The following is a 15952-nucleotide window of genomic DNA, read 5'->3' as shown; positions in this document are numbered from 1 at the left end:
CTCCTCCACTCCTCCCTCCTCTCTATTACCCTGGTCCTGCAGCATATCTCCCCTCCAGCACCTCAGCCTTAAGAAATTGACCCATCACCCCATATGTAGAATTATAGAATGAATAGAATTAGAATGACAGCCATTCCTGTTCCGTTGCAATGTTCCGTGCTGCCTGGACCGGACCGATAGCCTTAAAGGAGTTGTAGTTACAAGGTGTCATGTTAGGAATGTCTCATTCACTGATTCTTATCAGAAGCCTGGATAATATATATACATACATACACTTTAAGTCGGAATTTTACATACACTTAGGTTTTTGAACCACTCCACACATTTCTTGTTAACAAACTATAGTTTTGGCAAGTCGGTTAGGACATCTACTTTGTGCATGAAATTTTTCCAACAATTGTTTACAGACAGATTATTTCACTCATAATTCACTGTATCACAATTTCAGTGGGTCAGAAGTTTACATACATTAAGTTGACTGTGCCTTTAAACAGCTTGGAAAATTCCAGAAAATGATATCATGCTTTAGAAGCTTCTGATGGGCTAATTGACATCATTTGAGTCAATTGGAGGTCTACCTGTCGATGTATTTCAAGGCCTACCTTCAAACTCAGTGCCTCTTTGCTTGACATCATGGGAAAATCAAAAGAAATCAGCCAAAATTTCAGAAAAATGATTGTAGACCTCCACAAATCTTGTTCATCTTTCGGAGTGATTTCCAAGAGCCTGAATGTACCACGTTCATCTGTACAAACAATAGAATGCAAGTTTAAACACCATGGGACCTGGATAGCATCCCAAATCCCTATGGGCCCTGGTCAAAAAGGGCCCATAGGGCAGCAGAGTTGGCTTCACATTTAAGACTATTAAGCTAAAATTAAGCTAAAATTCCAGATCTAGCTAGCTAGTGATACTGCATATGAAGTCAATCTAACGACATCACAATGATGACGAAGGTTTTCCTACTAATTATTTGCCTCCTTCTGAAATGTCATTGTGTTTCCAAGCCATTAAATGCACTTTAAACTAAATCCTTATCAGCGGTAATTAGGTAGAATTAAGGAGAACGTTCAGTCGGGCAACAGTGCTCAAGATAATTTTAATAACAATATTGTGACACAACGTGCAACCCATGAATTTGTTTCAAAAGTTGTTCATTTTAGAATTATAAATACAAATGACTACCTTCAAACTGGATTTACCCCAACTCTGTCAAACAGGCAGCTATCGGACAGGTCCAGCAGGTCTTTGGTTGGAGAGATAGAATGCGGGGGGGTTAAAGGATGAGAGAGAGAAAAAGAGGGAGGGGTCTGACTGGACAGGTCCTTAAAAAGGAGAGAGGGGAAAGGTAGAACTCAACTCAAAGACAGGACAGAGAGAGAGATACCAAGTGAAGACATCTGAAGATCTCAGAAGAAGTGAAGCTACAAGTGAAGATTTCAGAAGGTGAGATTTCAACATCAGTTCATATAATACTGTATCTTTCTGCATGCCAAATGACATCTTATTTCCTATGTAGCGCATTACTTTTGACCAGGTCCCATAGGGCATATGTGACCCTCATCAAATGTAGTGCACTACATAGAGAATAGGGTGTCATTTGTGAAGCGCGCCCCTGAATTCAAGAGTATAGACTTTTCCTTACCATTGAAGTAAATAGTGAATCTCAGATATTGGATGCTTCCAATTACTTTTGTAGTGCACTGTGGGCCCTGGCTGTTCAAAAGTAGTGCACTACATAGGTAATGGGGTGCCATTTGGGGTACATGCATATTCCTGTGTGCTAGGCTAATCTCCTCTGTGGTGGAAGAGATGATACCTGGTATTCCATTGCCCTTCATTAGCTGAATCTGCTCTGATGTGATAGTACTGGAATACATCAGATAAGTGGAATGGCTGGGGGTACTCCAGGAGAGGTTAGGGAAACACTGCACTTACCTACACTCTGAAGTACTCACCGAATTTGACTTGATGGCTTCTCTTTCACTGTCTTTGTCTGTCTCTTTGTGTGTCTCTCGCGCTCTCTTTCTCTCTCAGGACACTATCACCATGGCAATGTTGACCATTCTTCTGCTTCTCAGTGCTGCCTTTGCACTGGGCAATGCCTTAACTCTGGACGAAGCAAGTAAGAGAGTTCACCTCACACTTTACATCATTATTTTAAATGTTGTAGCAGAGGTGTGTGTGTGTGTGCATGTGTGTTGAATGACTGATCTACAAATAATACTGAGTAGTTATTTATGATGCCAGGTAAATCAATCAGTCTCGACTCACCTTTATAGTTGGCTGCAATTTGGAACACGCCCTGTGTCTTCTCCTTACAGATTCTATGGTGGCATTTGCAGCAGATAAAAAAAGCCCCTGCCCCAAAGGCTGGTTCCAGTTTAATTCACGTTGCTTCATGTTTGTCGAGACTAAAAGGACATGGCCCGAAGCAGAGGTATGATGATTACCCTCTACTGTGAATTAAAGAAGTTCAATTGAAATCAACTCGCTTATTTGGTTTGACGTTACCTTAAAGGTGATTTGGTCTTATTTTAACAGGCACCACATGGAGGTTCAGTATGTAAAATCCTGAACCTCCCCTTTAAGTTGCCTAATTTGAATTTTCTATAGGCTTTGCAAAATGTATTTAATTTGTGGAGTCAGGCCTGTATATTGGAACCCACAGGTCATGGGTTAAAACAGAGATAAACTAATATCTCTAAGAGCCTATTTAAAAGAACATTAGTTGTGATGGCCAATATTTGATTGTGAGAATTTGTGTTCTAGGACTCACAAAGACTGAACCACTGACTAATACTTACATTATGTCTTTGTCCCTGTCTACTGCTTGCTTTAGCGCCACTGTATGTTCCTTGGAGCAAACCTGGTGTCTGTGCAGAACACTGTAAAGTTCCTTGGAGCAAACCTGGCGTCTGCGCACAGCTCTGAGGAGTCCCAATTTCTACAGGCGGTGGTGTTAATCAAGACTGACTTACCTGGATTGGAGGATATGATGCTGTTCAGGCAAATGTGATAAAGGTACCCAATTGTCATATTTGATCAAAAGTTAAAATACCTTAAAAGAAAATGACTCAACAGTTAAAGGTATACTCTACCTGAACAGTTCAGCTAGAGTATAATCACAAATTAATAGGATTTTTGTTATACTCATCAATATGTCAAGTCAGGGCCCGTACTCACAAAGTGTCTCAGAAAATGAATCCTGTTAAAACCTGTTTTAAGACAAACAACTCCCAACAAGAGTTTGGGGTGATGTTTAATATACCGGTCAGACAAACTCTGAGCCAGGAGTAAAATCAACTCATTAAAGTATATCTCAGCTGGGAATCATTACATTTTGAGGTACTACAAAGGAAGAATAGTGATGACGCTCTTTGACGTGTTACAAATGATGGGGAATAACCAATCGCAATGAGACTTCGCCACCTGGGAACTCTATTGCATACTTCAGACTACCATGGCGAATGTGACTTTACATCAAATGTTGCAATGGTAAAACGTTTGATATAATTGTCGCCTGACGCAATCTCTTTGCGTTCTCTTAATTATTTCCTAATATGTTGGGATGCATGTTTTGTTTTACCAATTCTGATATTTTGAATAATGTCATAGGCATATTCAGGGTTGGGGAGTAACGGATGACATGTAATGGATTACACAAACTGTAATCCGTTACATTACCAGAAAAAAAGATTGTAATCAGATTACAAATACTTTAGAAAAACTAGATGATTACTTCTAGGATTACTTTTCAATTCAGAATGGATGTATTTCTGTTTTCTCAATGACATTCAAATCAGCGTTGAATAAAGGCTCAAGTTTAACTTTGTTCCGCCTGAGTGAATCTGACTTCAAATCAGAGACCACTATGATACCAAATGTGTTTGATGGGTCGCGGGAAAAGAGCAGAAATAGGCTTTTTTAGGCTACAGTCCAAGCTGTGTCTTCCAATGGTGCAACTGCTGTCGGCATCCAAAGATTATCCAACTTGAATAAAAACTTGGAAGTTAGGACGACAGCAGTGGTGTAGCATGCGGGAGATACGGCTATCACTTATTTTGATAATATTACCGTTATATCCACACACTGGTCACTCCTATTTAACAATTCTGAATGGCTTTGGAACAGTAGGCATCAAGTTCCTTTCCGATAATATTGCATAAATGCTTGAAAGGGCTATTATTTTTACCGAACAAAGCCCCTAGATGCTTTCAATTGCCCAATTTTATAGGCATGCCCAATTTAGGCATATTTTTTAACAACATGTTATTCCGCTTGAAAAACATGGTTAATGAAATAATCGGAAAGAAATGTGATTATTTATTAGCCTAGTGGTTACGAGTATTTAGGCATATCATGTGAATAAGGCCTCAGGTGAAATCATTGTCTAAAGCGCAAGAGATATTGTTGCTTGTAGGTCTAGATTATTTATGAGGTCAGATCTACGTTTGGAAGATCTTATAGATGTACAAAAAAAGTTCACTGCAGTATCCACTGACACACAGTGGCTTATAGTGGGCTAGCATAGTAGGCTAGAGTGAGTACTATAGCATCATAAACCATACATTGTTTTAATATCTAAAAATGTTTCCGTTTTAACATTCTGGAAGTTCTGTGCAGTGATTTCAGTTTAGAATGTTGAAGCCAACAAACACTATTTTTTCCCTTCAGACATATTTGCACGTGTGATAGAAGGGCACATTATGTACTGGCATTTTTTTACATGCTGCACGACGCTCCTCAGCTCAGCAACAACAACAATAACAATGGTGGTGGGGCGGTCAGTGGTGCTGTTTCCCCTACTGCGGATTCCATCTTTAAACGGTTGTACATTACTTGTATGTGATTTCTTTGATACTGAGACCTCACTTATTCCCCACAGGACAGGCTGTGGTTCTGGAGTGACGGCTCCAAATTTGATCACCAGAGCTGGGCGAAAAATGAGCCCAATAACTATAACGGTGCCAGAGAGCCATGCATTCAGATGAACTTTGGAGGTACAGTAAGCCCACTATAAATCACTGATCCATTCATCAAATTAAACTTTATTCATAGTAAGTTTAACAAATAAATTTGACACACACACACTTTTATTTTATTTTTGTGTGTACATCTGTGTTGATTTGAGGTAATTTCTATTCCACATTTCCTCTTAAGGTGAACACCGCTGGAACGATGAATTATGTGGAAAGAGCTATCCCTCTGTGTGCTCCATAAGAACCTGTTCAATCCGTCAAACTATCAACTGAAACCAAATATACTACTCCGTGGTGTCAGCATCCTAACTTAAAAATGTTCATGGTCAAGTCAAATACTTTGTGAAGATTATTTGTTGCTGTAAAATGAACGTTTTAGTTACTTGTTGCATACATAAATGTTGAGTAATGATTTTGTGGTTAGGTGTCAATAAAACAGGTGTACACATTATTTTCTCTCATGAGTCATTATTGAACATGAATGATAGTTACATAATTGTCAAATCCTTTGAGATGATTCTTAAAGATACAGTATAGGATCTGGGAGTCTGTTCAGCGGTCATTTAAATTATGTGATATTTTTCCATTAATTCTTGAATAATATAATTAATAAATGACTCTCTTTTACGACCGAAAAGGCTTTATTACTCCACAAACAACACGAACGTAAACAAACAATGTATATAGCTTTAAAATAAGTAAAAACATTATAATGTGCATGTCATAGACTTTCAGTGTGCCCTTTTTGAATTTGAGAGGTGTTACATTTCCCTGCACCATCCATTCTCTCTATACCAAGAATATAGCTTTCTGTTTCCAAACTCTCACTGGGTATAGACGTGTGAGTACAATATGTGCTTGTTAGAGCCACATGTATTAGACTTGTATGGAATGGTGTGATACTCACAGTGTGACATGTTTATTCCCTCTGTTAACAGCTAGGTAGTATAATTACATCAACATGATCATGGTAATGAACACATTTCGTTTTGTTATTTGCTACTTTGCATTTGCTGAATGAGCGAGAATGTGAATACGATATAGTATAATATAATATTATAGCCTAGCACATCATGTTACATTACATTGTTAAACACAAAAACTGTTTTCAGTGACAAGTTGGTGAGAAAGCCAGTCTGAAGCCAAAAAATAAAGGGAATCACGAGCACCAATGCTCTAGCAAGGTTTTACAGCACACAGCTTTGACCTACCACAGTAGCTATGTTGGGCAGCTGTACTTCAAACAACATGCAGGCAGGATGCTTAGGATTCAAACCCTGTCAACACCAATCAACATCCGCCGGTTGAATATAGACAGAGAGTGGGACAATAACTTTAGTTCTGGACATTCTACACAAAATGTAGAGCTATTTCTTTATTAGATACAAAACTTCACAATGTAATTTTACATTAAAATCATATAATTGAAAGATTATTGATGAGAGCCTATGTACGTTATACAGTACCAGTCAAAAGTTTGGACACACCTACTCATTCCAGGGTTTTTCTTTATTTTTTGACTATTTTCTACATTGTAGAATAATAGTGAAGACATCAAAACTATGAAATAACACATATGGAATCATGTAGTAACCAAAAAAGTATTAAACAAATCAAAATAGATTTTAGATTCTATAAAGTAGCTACCCTTTGCCTTGATGACAGCTTTGCATACTCTTGGCATTCTCTCAACCAGCTTCATGAGGTAGTCACCTGGAATGCATTTCAATTAACAGGTGTGCCTTGTTAAAAGTGAATTTGTGGAATTTCTTTCCTTCTTAATGCGTTTGAGCCAATCAGTTGTGTTGTGTCCAGGTAGGGGTGGTATACAGAAGATAGCCCTATTTGGTAAAAGACCAAGTCCATATTATGGCAAAAACAGCTCAAATAAGCAAAGAGAAATGACAGTCCATTACTTTAAGACATGAACGTCAGTCATTACGGAACATTTCAAGAACTTTGCTTCTTCAAGTGCAGTCGCAAAAACCATCAAGAGCTATGATGAAACTGGCTCTCATGAGGACCGCCACTGGAAAGGAAGACCCAGAGTTACCTCTGCTGCAGAGGATAAGTTCATTAGAGTTAACTGTACCTCAGATTGCAGACCAAATAAATGCTTCATAGAGTTCAAGTAACAGATACATCTCAACATGAACTGTTCAGAGGAGACTGCATGAATCAGGCCTTCATGGCTGAATTGCTGCAAAGAAACCACTACTAAAGGACACCAATAATAAGAAGAGACTTGCTTGGGCCAAGAAACACGAGCATTGGACATTAGACCGGTGGAAATCTGTCCTTTGGTCTGATGAGTCCAAATTTGAGATTTTTGGTACCAACTGCCGTGTCTTTGTGAGACGCAGAGTAGGTGAACTGATGATCTCCACATGAGTTGTTCCCACCGTAAGGCATGGAGGAGGAGGTGTGATGGTGTGGGGGTGCTTTGCTGGTGACACTGTCTGTGGTTTATTTAGAATTCAAGGCACGCTTCACCAGCATGGCTACCACATCATTCTGCAATGATACGTCATCCCATCTGGTTTGCGCTTAGAGGGACTATCTTTTTTTTTTCAACAGGACAATGACCCAAAACACACCCCCAGGCTGTGTAAGGGCTATTTGACCAAGAAGGAGAGTGATGGAGTGCTGCATCAGATGACCTGACCTCCACAATCACCCGACCTCAACCCAATTGAGATGGTTTGGGATGAGTTGAACTGCAGAGTGAAGGAAAAGCAGCCACCAAGTGCTCAGCATAGGTGGGAACTCCTTCAAAACTGTTGGAAAAGCATTCCTCATGATACTGGTTGAGAGAATGCCAAGAGTGTGCAAAGCTCTCATCATGGCAAAGGGTGGCTACTTCGAAGAATCTCAAATATAAGATACATTTTGATTTGTTTAACACTTTCTTGGTGTGATTCCATATGTGTTATTTCATAGTTTTAATATCTTCACTATTATTTTACAATGTAGAAAATAGTAGAAATAAAGAAAACCCCTTGAATGATTAGGTCTTTCCAAACTTTTGACTGGTACTGTATGTAATCATTAATAATGATGTATAGCCTATATATAATTGTAGGCTTCATGGGACGCAAACCTTCATCAAATGACAAATGTGTAAAATTGCAGGAAATTAGCTTCAAAACTCAAAAACATTTCCCTCCACCCTATGGCAAAATGTGTAGAATTGTAGGAAATGTGTTATGAAATTGGATAATCTTCTCTCCGCCCCATGGCAAACTGCTTAGAATTGCCACAAACTTGCTTTAAACCTGCAACATTTTCCTGTTATAATTTTAAGTGCCTATGAAACTGCTACGTTTCTGACCAAGTGCATCATTGAAACCATCTGGCAGTCTGCTCAGTCAGCGCTACGTTATTACATGTTTGTTTCATGGAAAAATAGGCTGTTGATTGCGCACACGGGAATACGTCTGTAAAGTATAACTCTCCCTTTATCAGAATTTAGTTAACAATTCATGATTATTTAGTCCAACACATTCATTAAAATGTAACTGTTTTAATCAAAGAATAATTCCACAAGACACACGCCAAGCTTACATTTTTTCAGCACCACGTCGGTCCACAGTTCAGCACCAGGATAGCACACGTGATGTCACTACCTTAACCTCACACTCAGTTTTGCAGGGTTCCTTTTTGTTGTTGTCATTTTAGCAGACACTCTTATCCAGAGCAATTTACAGGAGAAATTAGGGTTAATTGCCTTGAACAAATTTAACAAACATTTCAGGGGATATCCAGGGATATACAGTGCCTTGCAAAATTATTCATCCCCCTTGGCGTTTTTACTATTTTGTTGCATTACACCCTGTAATTTAAATTAATTTTTATTTGGATTTCATGTAATGGACATACACAAAATATTCCAAATTGGTGAAGTGAAAATAAAAAAATAACTTCTTTCAAAAAAAATTAATAAATAAATAACGGAAAAGTGGTGCGTGCATATGTATTCACCCCCTTTGCTATGAAGTCCCTAAATAAGATATGGTGCAACCAATTACCTTTAGAAGTCACATAATTAGTTAAATAAAGTTATCCTGTGTGCAATCTAAGTGTCAAATGATCTGTCACATGATCTCAGTATATATACACCTGTTCTTAAAGGCCCCAGAGTCTGCAACACCACTAAGCAAGGGGCACCACCAAGCAAGCGGCACCATGAAGACCAAGGAGCTCGCCAAACAGGTCAGGGAGAAGTACAGATCAGGGTTGGGTTCTAAAAAAAATATCAGAAACTTTGAACATCCCACGGAGCACTATAAAATCCATTATTAAAAAATGGAAAGAATATGGCACCACAACAAACCTGCCAAGAGAGGGCCGCTCACCAAAACTCACGGACCAGACAAGGAGGGCATTAATCAGAGGGGCAACAAAGTGACCACTTTAAGCCATACACTCCTCAGAGCTGGGCTTTACAGAAGATAAAAATAAGCAAACACGTTTGGTGTTCGCCAAAAGGCATGTGGGAGAATCCCCAAACATATGGAAGAAGGTACTCTGGTCATATGAGACTAAAATTGAGCTTTTTGGCCATCAAGGAAAACGATATGTCTGGCGCAAACCAAACAATTTTTTTTTATTTATTTGTCACATACACGTGTTTAGCAGATGTTATTGCGGGTGTAGCGAAATGCTTGTGCTTCTAGATCCGACAGTGCAGTAATATCTAACAAGTAATATTTAACAATTTCACAACATATACCCAATACACACAAATCTAGTAAGAAATGGAATTTAAGAATATATACATATATGGACAAGCAATGACAGAGCGGCATGGACTAAGATACAGTAGAATATTATAGAATAGAATACAGTATATACAGTGGGGGAAAAAAGTATTTAGTCAGCCACCAATTGTGCAAGTTCTCCCACTTAAAAAGATGAGAGAGGCCTGTAATTTTCATCATAGGTACACGTCAACTATGACAGACAAAATGAGAACATTTTTTTCCAGAAAATCACATTGTAGGATTTTTAATGAATTTATTTGCAAATTATGGTGGAAAATAAGTATTTGGTCAATAACAAAAGTTTCTCAATACTTTGTTATATACCCTTTGTTGGCAATGACACAGGTCAAACGTTTTCTGTAAGTCTTCACAAGGTTTTCACACACTGTTGCTGGTATTTTGGCCCATTCCTCCATGCAGATCTCCTCTAGAGCAGTGATGTTTTGGGGCTGTCGCTGGGCAACACGGACTCCAAATAGATTTTCTATGGGGTTGAGATCTGGAGACTGGCTAGGCCACTCCAGGACCTTGAAATGCTTCTTACGAAGCCACTCCTTCGTTGCCCGGGCGGTGTGTTTGGGATCATTGTCATGCTGAAAGACCCAGCCACGTTTCATCGTCAATGCCCTTGCTGATGGAAGGAGGTTTTCACTCAAAATCTCACGATACATGGCCCCATTCATTCTTCCCTTTACACGGATCAGTCGTCCTGGTCCCTTTGCAGAAAAACAGCCCCAAAGCATGATGTTTCCACCCCCATGCATTCTTTGGATGCAACTCAGCATTCTTTGTCCTCCAAACACGACGAGTTGAGTTTTTACCAAAAAGTTATATTTTGGTTTCATCTGACCATATGACATTCTCCCAATCCTCTTCTGGATCATCCAAATGTACTCTAGCAAACTTCAGACGGGCCTGGACATGTACTGGCTTAAGCAGGGGGACACTTCTGGCACTGCAGGATTTGAGTCCCTGGCGGTGTAGTGTGTTACTGATGGTAGGCTTTGTTACTTTGGTCCCAGCTCTCTGCAGGTCATTCACTAGGTCCCCCCGTGTGGTTCTGATCTTGTGATCATTTTGACCCCACGGGGTGAGATCTTGCGTGGAGCCCCAGATCGAGGGAGATTATCAGTGGTCTTGTATGTCTTCCATTTCCTAATAATTGCTCCCACAGTTGATTTCTTCAAACCAAGCTGCTTACCTATTGCAGATTCAGTCTTCCCAGCCTGGTGCAGGTCTACAATTTTGTTTCTGGTGTCCTTTGACAGCTCTTTGGTCTTGGCCATAGTGGAGTTTGGAGTGTGACTGTTTGCGGTTGTGGACAGGTGTCTTTTATACTGATAACAAGTTCAAACAGGTGCCATTAATACAGGTAACGAGTGGAGGACAGAGGAGCCTCTTAAAGAAGTTGTTACAGGTCTGTGAGAGCCAGAAATCTTGCTTGTTTGTAGGTGACCAAATACTTATTTCCACCATAATTTGCAAATAAATTCATATAAAATCCTACAATGTGATTTTCTTGATTTTTTTCTCTCAATTTGTCTGTCATAGTTGACGTGTACCTAAGATGAAAATTACAGGCCTCTCTCTTTTTAAGTGGGAGAACTTGCAGAATTGGTGGCTGACTAAATACTTTTTTCCCCCACTGTACATATGAGATGAGTAGTGCAAGATATGTAAACATGATTAAAGTGACTAGTGTTCCATTTCTTAAAGTGGCCAGTGATTTCAATAGGCAGCAGCAGCCTCTAATGTGCTAGTGATGGCTATTTAACAGTCTGATGGCCTTGATATAGAAGCTGTTTTTCATTCTCTTGGTCCCAGCTTTGATGCACCTGTACTGACCTCGCCTTCTGGATGATAGCGGGGTGAACAGGCAGTGGCTCGAGTGGTTGATGTCCTTGATTATCTTTTTGGCCTTCCTGTGACATTGGGTGCTGTACGTGTCTTGGAGGGCGGGTAGTTTGCCCCAGGTAATGTGTTTGGCAGACCGCACCACCCTCTGGAGAGCCCTGCGGTTGCGGGCGGTGCAGTTGCCGTACCAGGCTTTGATACAGCCCGACAGGATGCTCTCAATTGTGCATCTGTAAAAGTTTGTCAGGGTTTTAGGTGCCAAACTAAATTTCTTCAGCCTCCTGAGGTTGAAGAGGCTCTGTTGCGCCTTCTTCACCACACTGTCTGCGTGGGTGGACCATTTCAGTTTGTCAGTGATGTGTACGCCATGGAACTTGAAGCTTTTCACCTTCTCCACTGCGGTCCCGTTGATGTGGATAGGGGGGTGCACCATCTGCTGTTTCCTGAAGTCCACGATCATCTCCTTTGTTTTGATGACGTTGAGTGAGAGGTTATTTTTCTCCCACCACACTCCCAGAGCCCTCACCTCCTCCCTGTAGGCGGTCTCGTCATTGTTAGTAATCATGCCTACTACTTTTGTGTCGTCTGCAAACTTGATGATTGAGTTGGAGGCGTGCTTGGCCATGCAGTCATGGGTGAACAGGGAGTACAGGAGGGGGCTGAGCATGCACCCTTGTGGGGCCCCAGTGTTGAGGATCAGCGAAGTGGAGATGTTGTTTCCTACCTTCACCACCTGGGGGTGGCCCGTAAGGAAGTCCATGACCCAGTTGCACAGGGCGGGGTTCAGACCCAGGGCCTCGAGCTTAATGATTAGCTTGGAGGGTACTATGGTGTTGAATGCTGAGCTATAGTCAATGAACAGCATTCTTACGTAGGTATTCCTCTTGTCCAGATGGGATAGGGCAGTGTGCAGAGTGATGGCGATTAAATCGTCTGTGGATCTATTGGGGCGGTAAGCAAATTGAAGTGGGTCTAGGGTGACAGGTAAGGTAGAGGTGATATGATCCTTGACTAGTCTCTCAAAGCACTTCATGATGACAGAGGTGAGTGCTTCGGAACGATAGTCATTTAGTTCAGTTACCTTTGCTTTCTTGGGTACAGGAACAATGGTGGCCATCTTGAAGCATGTGGGAAGAGCAGACTGGGAAAGGGAGAGATTAAATATGTCCATAAACACACCTCTCATCACCCCGAGAACACCATCATGCTGTGGGGATGTTTTTCATGGGCAGGGACTGGGAAACTGGTGAAAATTGAAAGAATGATGGATGGCACTAAATTACAGGGAAATTCTTGAAGGAAACCTGTTTCAGACTTCCAGAGATTTGAGACTGGGACGGAAGTTCACCTTCCAGCAAGACAACGACCCTAAGCATACTGCTAAAGCAACACTCAAGTGGTTTAAGGGGAAACATTTGAATGTCTTGGAATGGCCTAGTCAAAGCCCAGACCTCAATCCAATTAAGAATCTGCGGGGGGGGTTATAGATATGCACGCTCAAGTTTTCTTTTCTTTGTTTCACAAGAAAATATATTATGCATCTTCAAAGTGGTAGGCATGTGGTGTGGTGTAAATCAAATGATACAAACCCCCCAAAAAATCAATTTTAATTCCAGGTTGTAAGGCAACAAAATAGGAAGAATGGCAAGGGGGGTGAATACTTTCGCAAGCCACTGTAGAACCATCAAAATAGCAGCTGTATTTTGACTGCATTTTAGCTGTAATCCATAACATTTATAGCCTTGGCAAAACAGCATAAACCGATCTGTGAACAAGCTATACAAGTGAGGATCTGTTTAGTAGTATCTTCATAGTTTCACATGGCCCTACTCAAAATCAAAGAAAAAACTATGGAATTTTATATTGACTTCTTATTTTTTGAGTTGATGGTGATTTACAAGGAATATGTGATGGCAATATTTCACTCCATGAGCCAAATCCAAAAGGAGGGCTATATTGAGACACCAGTTTTGCCTAACGTTAGATTTAGCCGGTGGTAACTTGTGGAATAGACACCGGCTGGAATGCGGTTTTAACCAATCAGCATTCAGGATTAGACCCACCCATTGTATAACATTGTATAATATCACATTGTAGCCTATCATAGCACATACTTTATGTCAAATCAGAGAGAATTTTTCATGGCACCATCAAACTTCCTTCAAACATCAAATAGCACCAGCCTCTGTCTATGGGGATCTATACACACAAAAAAATGCTGGGTTAAAATCAACCCAATTTTGGTTATTTGGTGTTATGTGGGCAGCTTGTCTCTCCCTTTCCTGTTTCCCTTCCTCCTTGTTTTGTCCCCTCTTTTTCTGTTGTATCTGTATGTGTGTTTGTCCCCTTTATGTGGGTGTGTCTGGAGTGGATCAGGGGGCGTGCTCAGGATCTGCCTCTCCTGTGCAGCTGCGGGTTGTTTCCAGTGATTCCTGCCTACGCAGCTGCATCCTATTCTCTCATCAACCTGCACTACTTATTCCTGGGCATGGCTCTCCACCGGCGCCAGATCGTTGTTCTTACCAGAGCGGTAACTTGGCTCACCAGTAAAGTTATTTTGTCTTTGTCTTCAGCCTGGCTCTCCACTCTCCTTAACCTGTCGTTTGTTTTGTCTTTAGTTTCGGACATATCTCCCAACCTGCCTGTCGGTCTGCCTGCCTGCCTGCCTGCCTGCCTCAGCCTCTCCTTCCTCCGGAGCCGACTAGCCCACTCTGTTCCTTTACTTCAGTTGTTTTTGGACTAAGACAATTTTAACTTTGATTAAATATTTTTCTTTCTTCCACTCCCTTTGTCGTGTTGTTTCTCTGAGTGCTGGGTTGAACCATAGCCTAACAGAACGATCTGGCCATGGACCCAACAGAGAAACAGCACGGGGCAAACAAAGACAGCTTCCAACAAGCTATCCAGGCTCAAGGAACGTTGCTAGGACAGCATGACCAGTTGATTCGGACTCTTGTGGAAGATAATCATCAACTGCTGAACCAGGTGACTCAGTTAACTACACACGTCTCTAAATTGTCTGTTATCAGTTCTCCATCTCTCTCTGACCCCCAGTTTGATGCACCCCAAGTTGTTTCCTCGGACACTAGGCAGGCTTCGTTCCGGCCGGGAACCCCCTGTCACGTCGCCTGAACCGTTCAATGGAGAATTGGACAAGTGCCGGGGATTTTTGCTTCAGTGTGACTTGATTTTTCGGCAGAGACCACTGTCGTTTTCTACTGATTCATCTAAGGTACATTATGTTCTGGGGCTGTTAAGAGGGAAAGCTCTGGTTTGGGCTGAGGCTGTGTGCTCAGATCAAACTTTGACTGGATTGACTTTTGCTGATTTCTCTGCTAAATTGAAGACTGTTTTTGACCATCCTGACCATGTGGGTAATTCCTCCAAGATACTTTTTAATTTGAGGCAGGGTTCTAACAGTGTGGCAGAGTACTCTATTGAGTTCTGGACGTTGGCAGCGGACTCCAAGTGGAACAATGTGGCACTTCAAGGAGCATTTCTAAACGGTTTGAATGAAGCCATTAAGGATGAACTGGCTGCTCGTGATGAGCCACATGATTTACATTCTCTCGTTTCCCTGTCCATCAAGCTAGACAATCGGTTGCGGGAGAGGCGTCGGGAGAGAGGCGATCGGCCACATCTAGGAGGACGAGTTCCCCAGCCTTCAACCACTCGAGTCTCGCCTCTCCGGAGTCGGCAGCTTCTTGTTCCTGATTCCATCCCGAGCACAGAGGAGGAACCTATGCAAGTGGGTCGAGCTCGACTACCTCCAGCAGAGCGGCAACGGCGCCTCCAGGCGGGTGAGTGCCTGTACTGTGGAGACGCCACACACATTCTGGCTACATGCCCTAAGCGGCCAAAAAGAAAAGGCTCGCTCGTAACGGTGGGTCTACTTGCGAGCCCAGAGTTAGATCCTGAACCCATCATTCCCCGATTACAAGTACCTGTAACCTTGCGTTTCCAGAGTCATTCCCTGCCACTCTCAGCTCTCATAGACTCAGGTGCAGAAGATAACTTTATTAGCCACCAGTTCGTTACACAAGCTCGTATCCCCATGGAGCCACTACCTACCCCCATTCGGGTCACAGCCCTTGATGGGCGCCTCCTCGCGGAGATAACTCATCAAACCACCCCCGTTTCCCTAGTGATTTCTGGCAATCATTGTGAAAGCATTCAGCTAAGAGTTATGTCTGGCTCAGCTACCTCCCTAATCCTTGGCTTCCCCTGGTTGGCTCTTCACAACCCACAAATTGATTGGACACGTCACACCATTCTCAGTTGGAGCACTAACTGCCATTCCGAGTGCCTGAGGTCAGCGGTTCCCCCACTAAGTGTAACCCAACTCCTCCTCAG

At 41.7% G+C, this 15952-nt stretch overlaps 1 protein-coding gene and 1 long non-coding RNA gene across 2 annotated transcripts; both read left to right on the top strand.

The window, feature by feature from the left end:
- The first annotated feature begins 1337 nt into the window (after positions 1 to 1337).
- On the top strand, positions 1338 to 2978 carry LOC121540533. The gene is made up of 4 exons (XR_006657450.1): positions 1338 to 1446; positions 2038 to 2125; positions 2325 to 2440; positions 2843 to 2978. It is a non-coding gene; the product is annotated as an uncharacterized LOC121540533 (long non-coding RNA).
- A 1-nt stretch (position 2979) lies between these two features.
- Positions 2980 to 5433, top strand: LOC123481101 (ladderlectin-like; the record flags this gene model as incomplete). Its single annotated transcript, XM_045207630.1, has 3 exons — positions 2980 to 3024; positions 4889 to 5003; positions 5164 to 5433. Coding segments are annotated over 3 exons (252 nt in total), but the record flags the coding sequence as incomplete, so codon positions are not given.
- Between the last annotated feature and the right edge of the window lie 10519 nt (positions 5434 to 15952).

Source organism: Coregonus clupeaformis, chromosome 26, assembly GCF_020615455.1.
Source record: "Coregonus clupeaformis isolate EN_2021a chromosome 26, ASM2061545v1, whole genome shotgun sequence".
Classification (NCBI taxonomy): Eukaryota; Metazoa; Chordata; class Actinopteri; order Salmoniformes; family Salmonidae; genus Coregonus; species Coregonus clupeaformis.
Note: the sequence above shows the minus strand (reverse complement) of the source record. Positions and strands in the feature narration are given on the sequence as shown.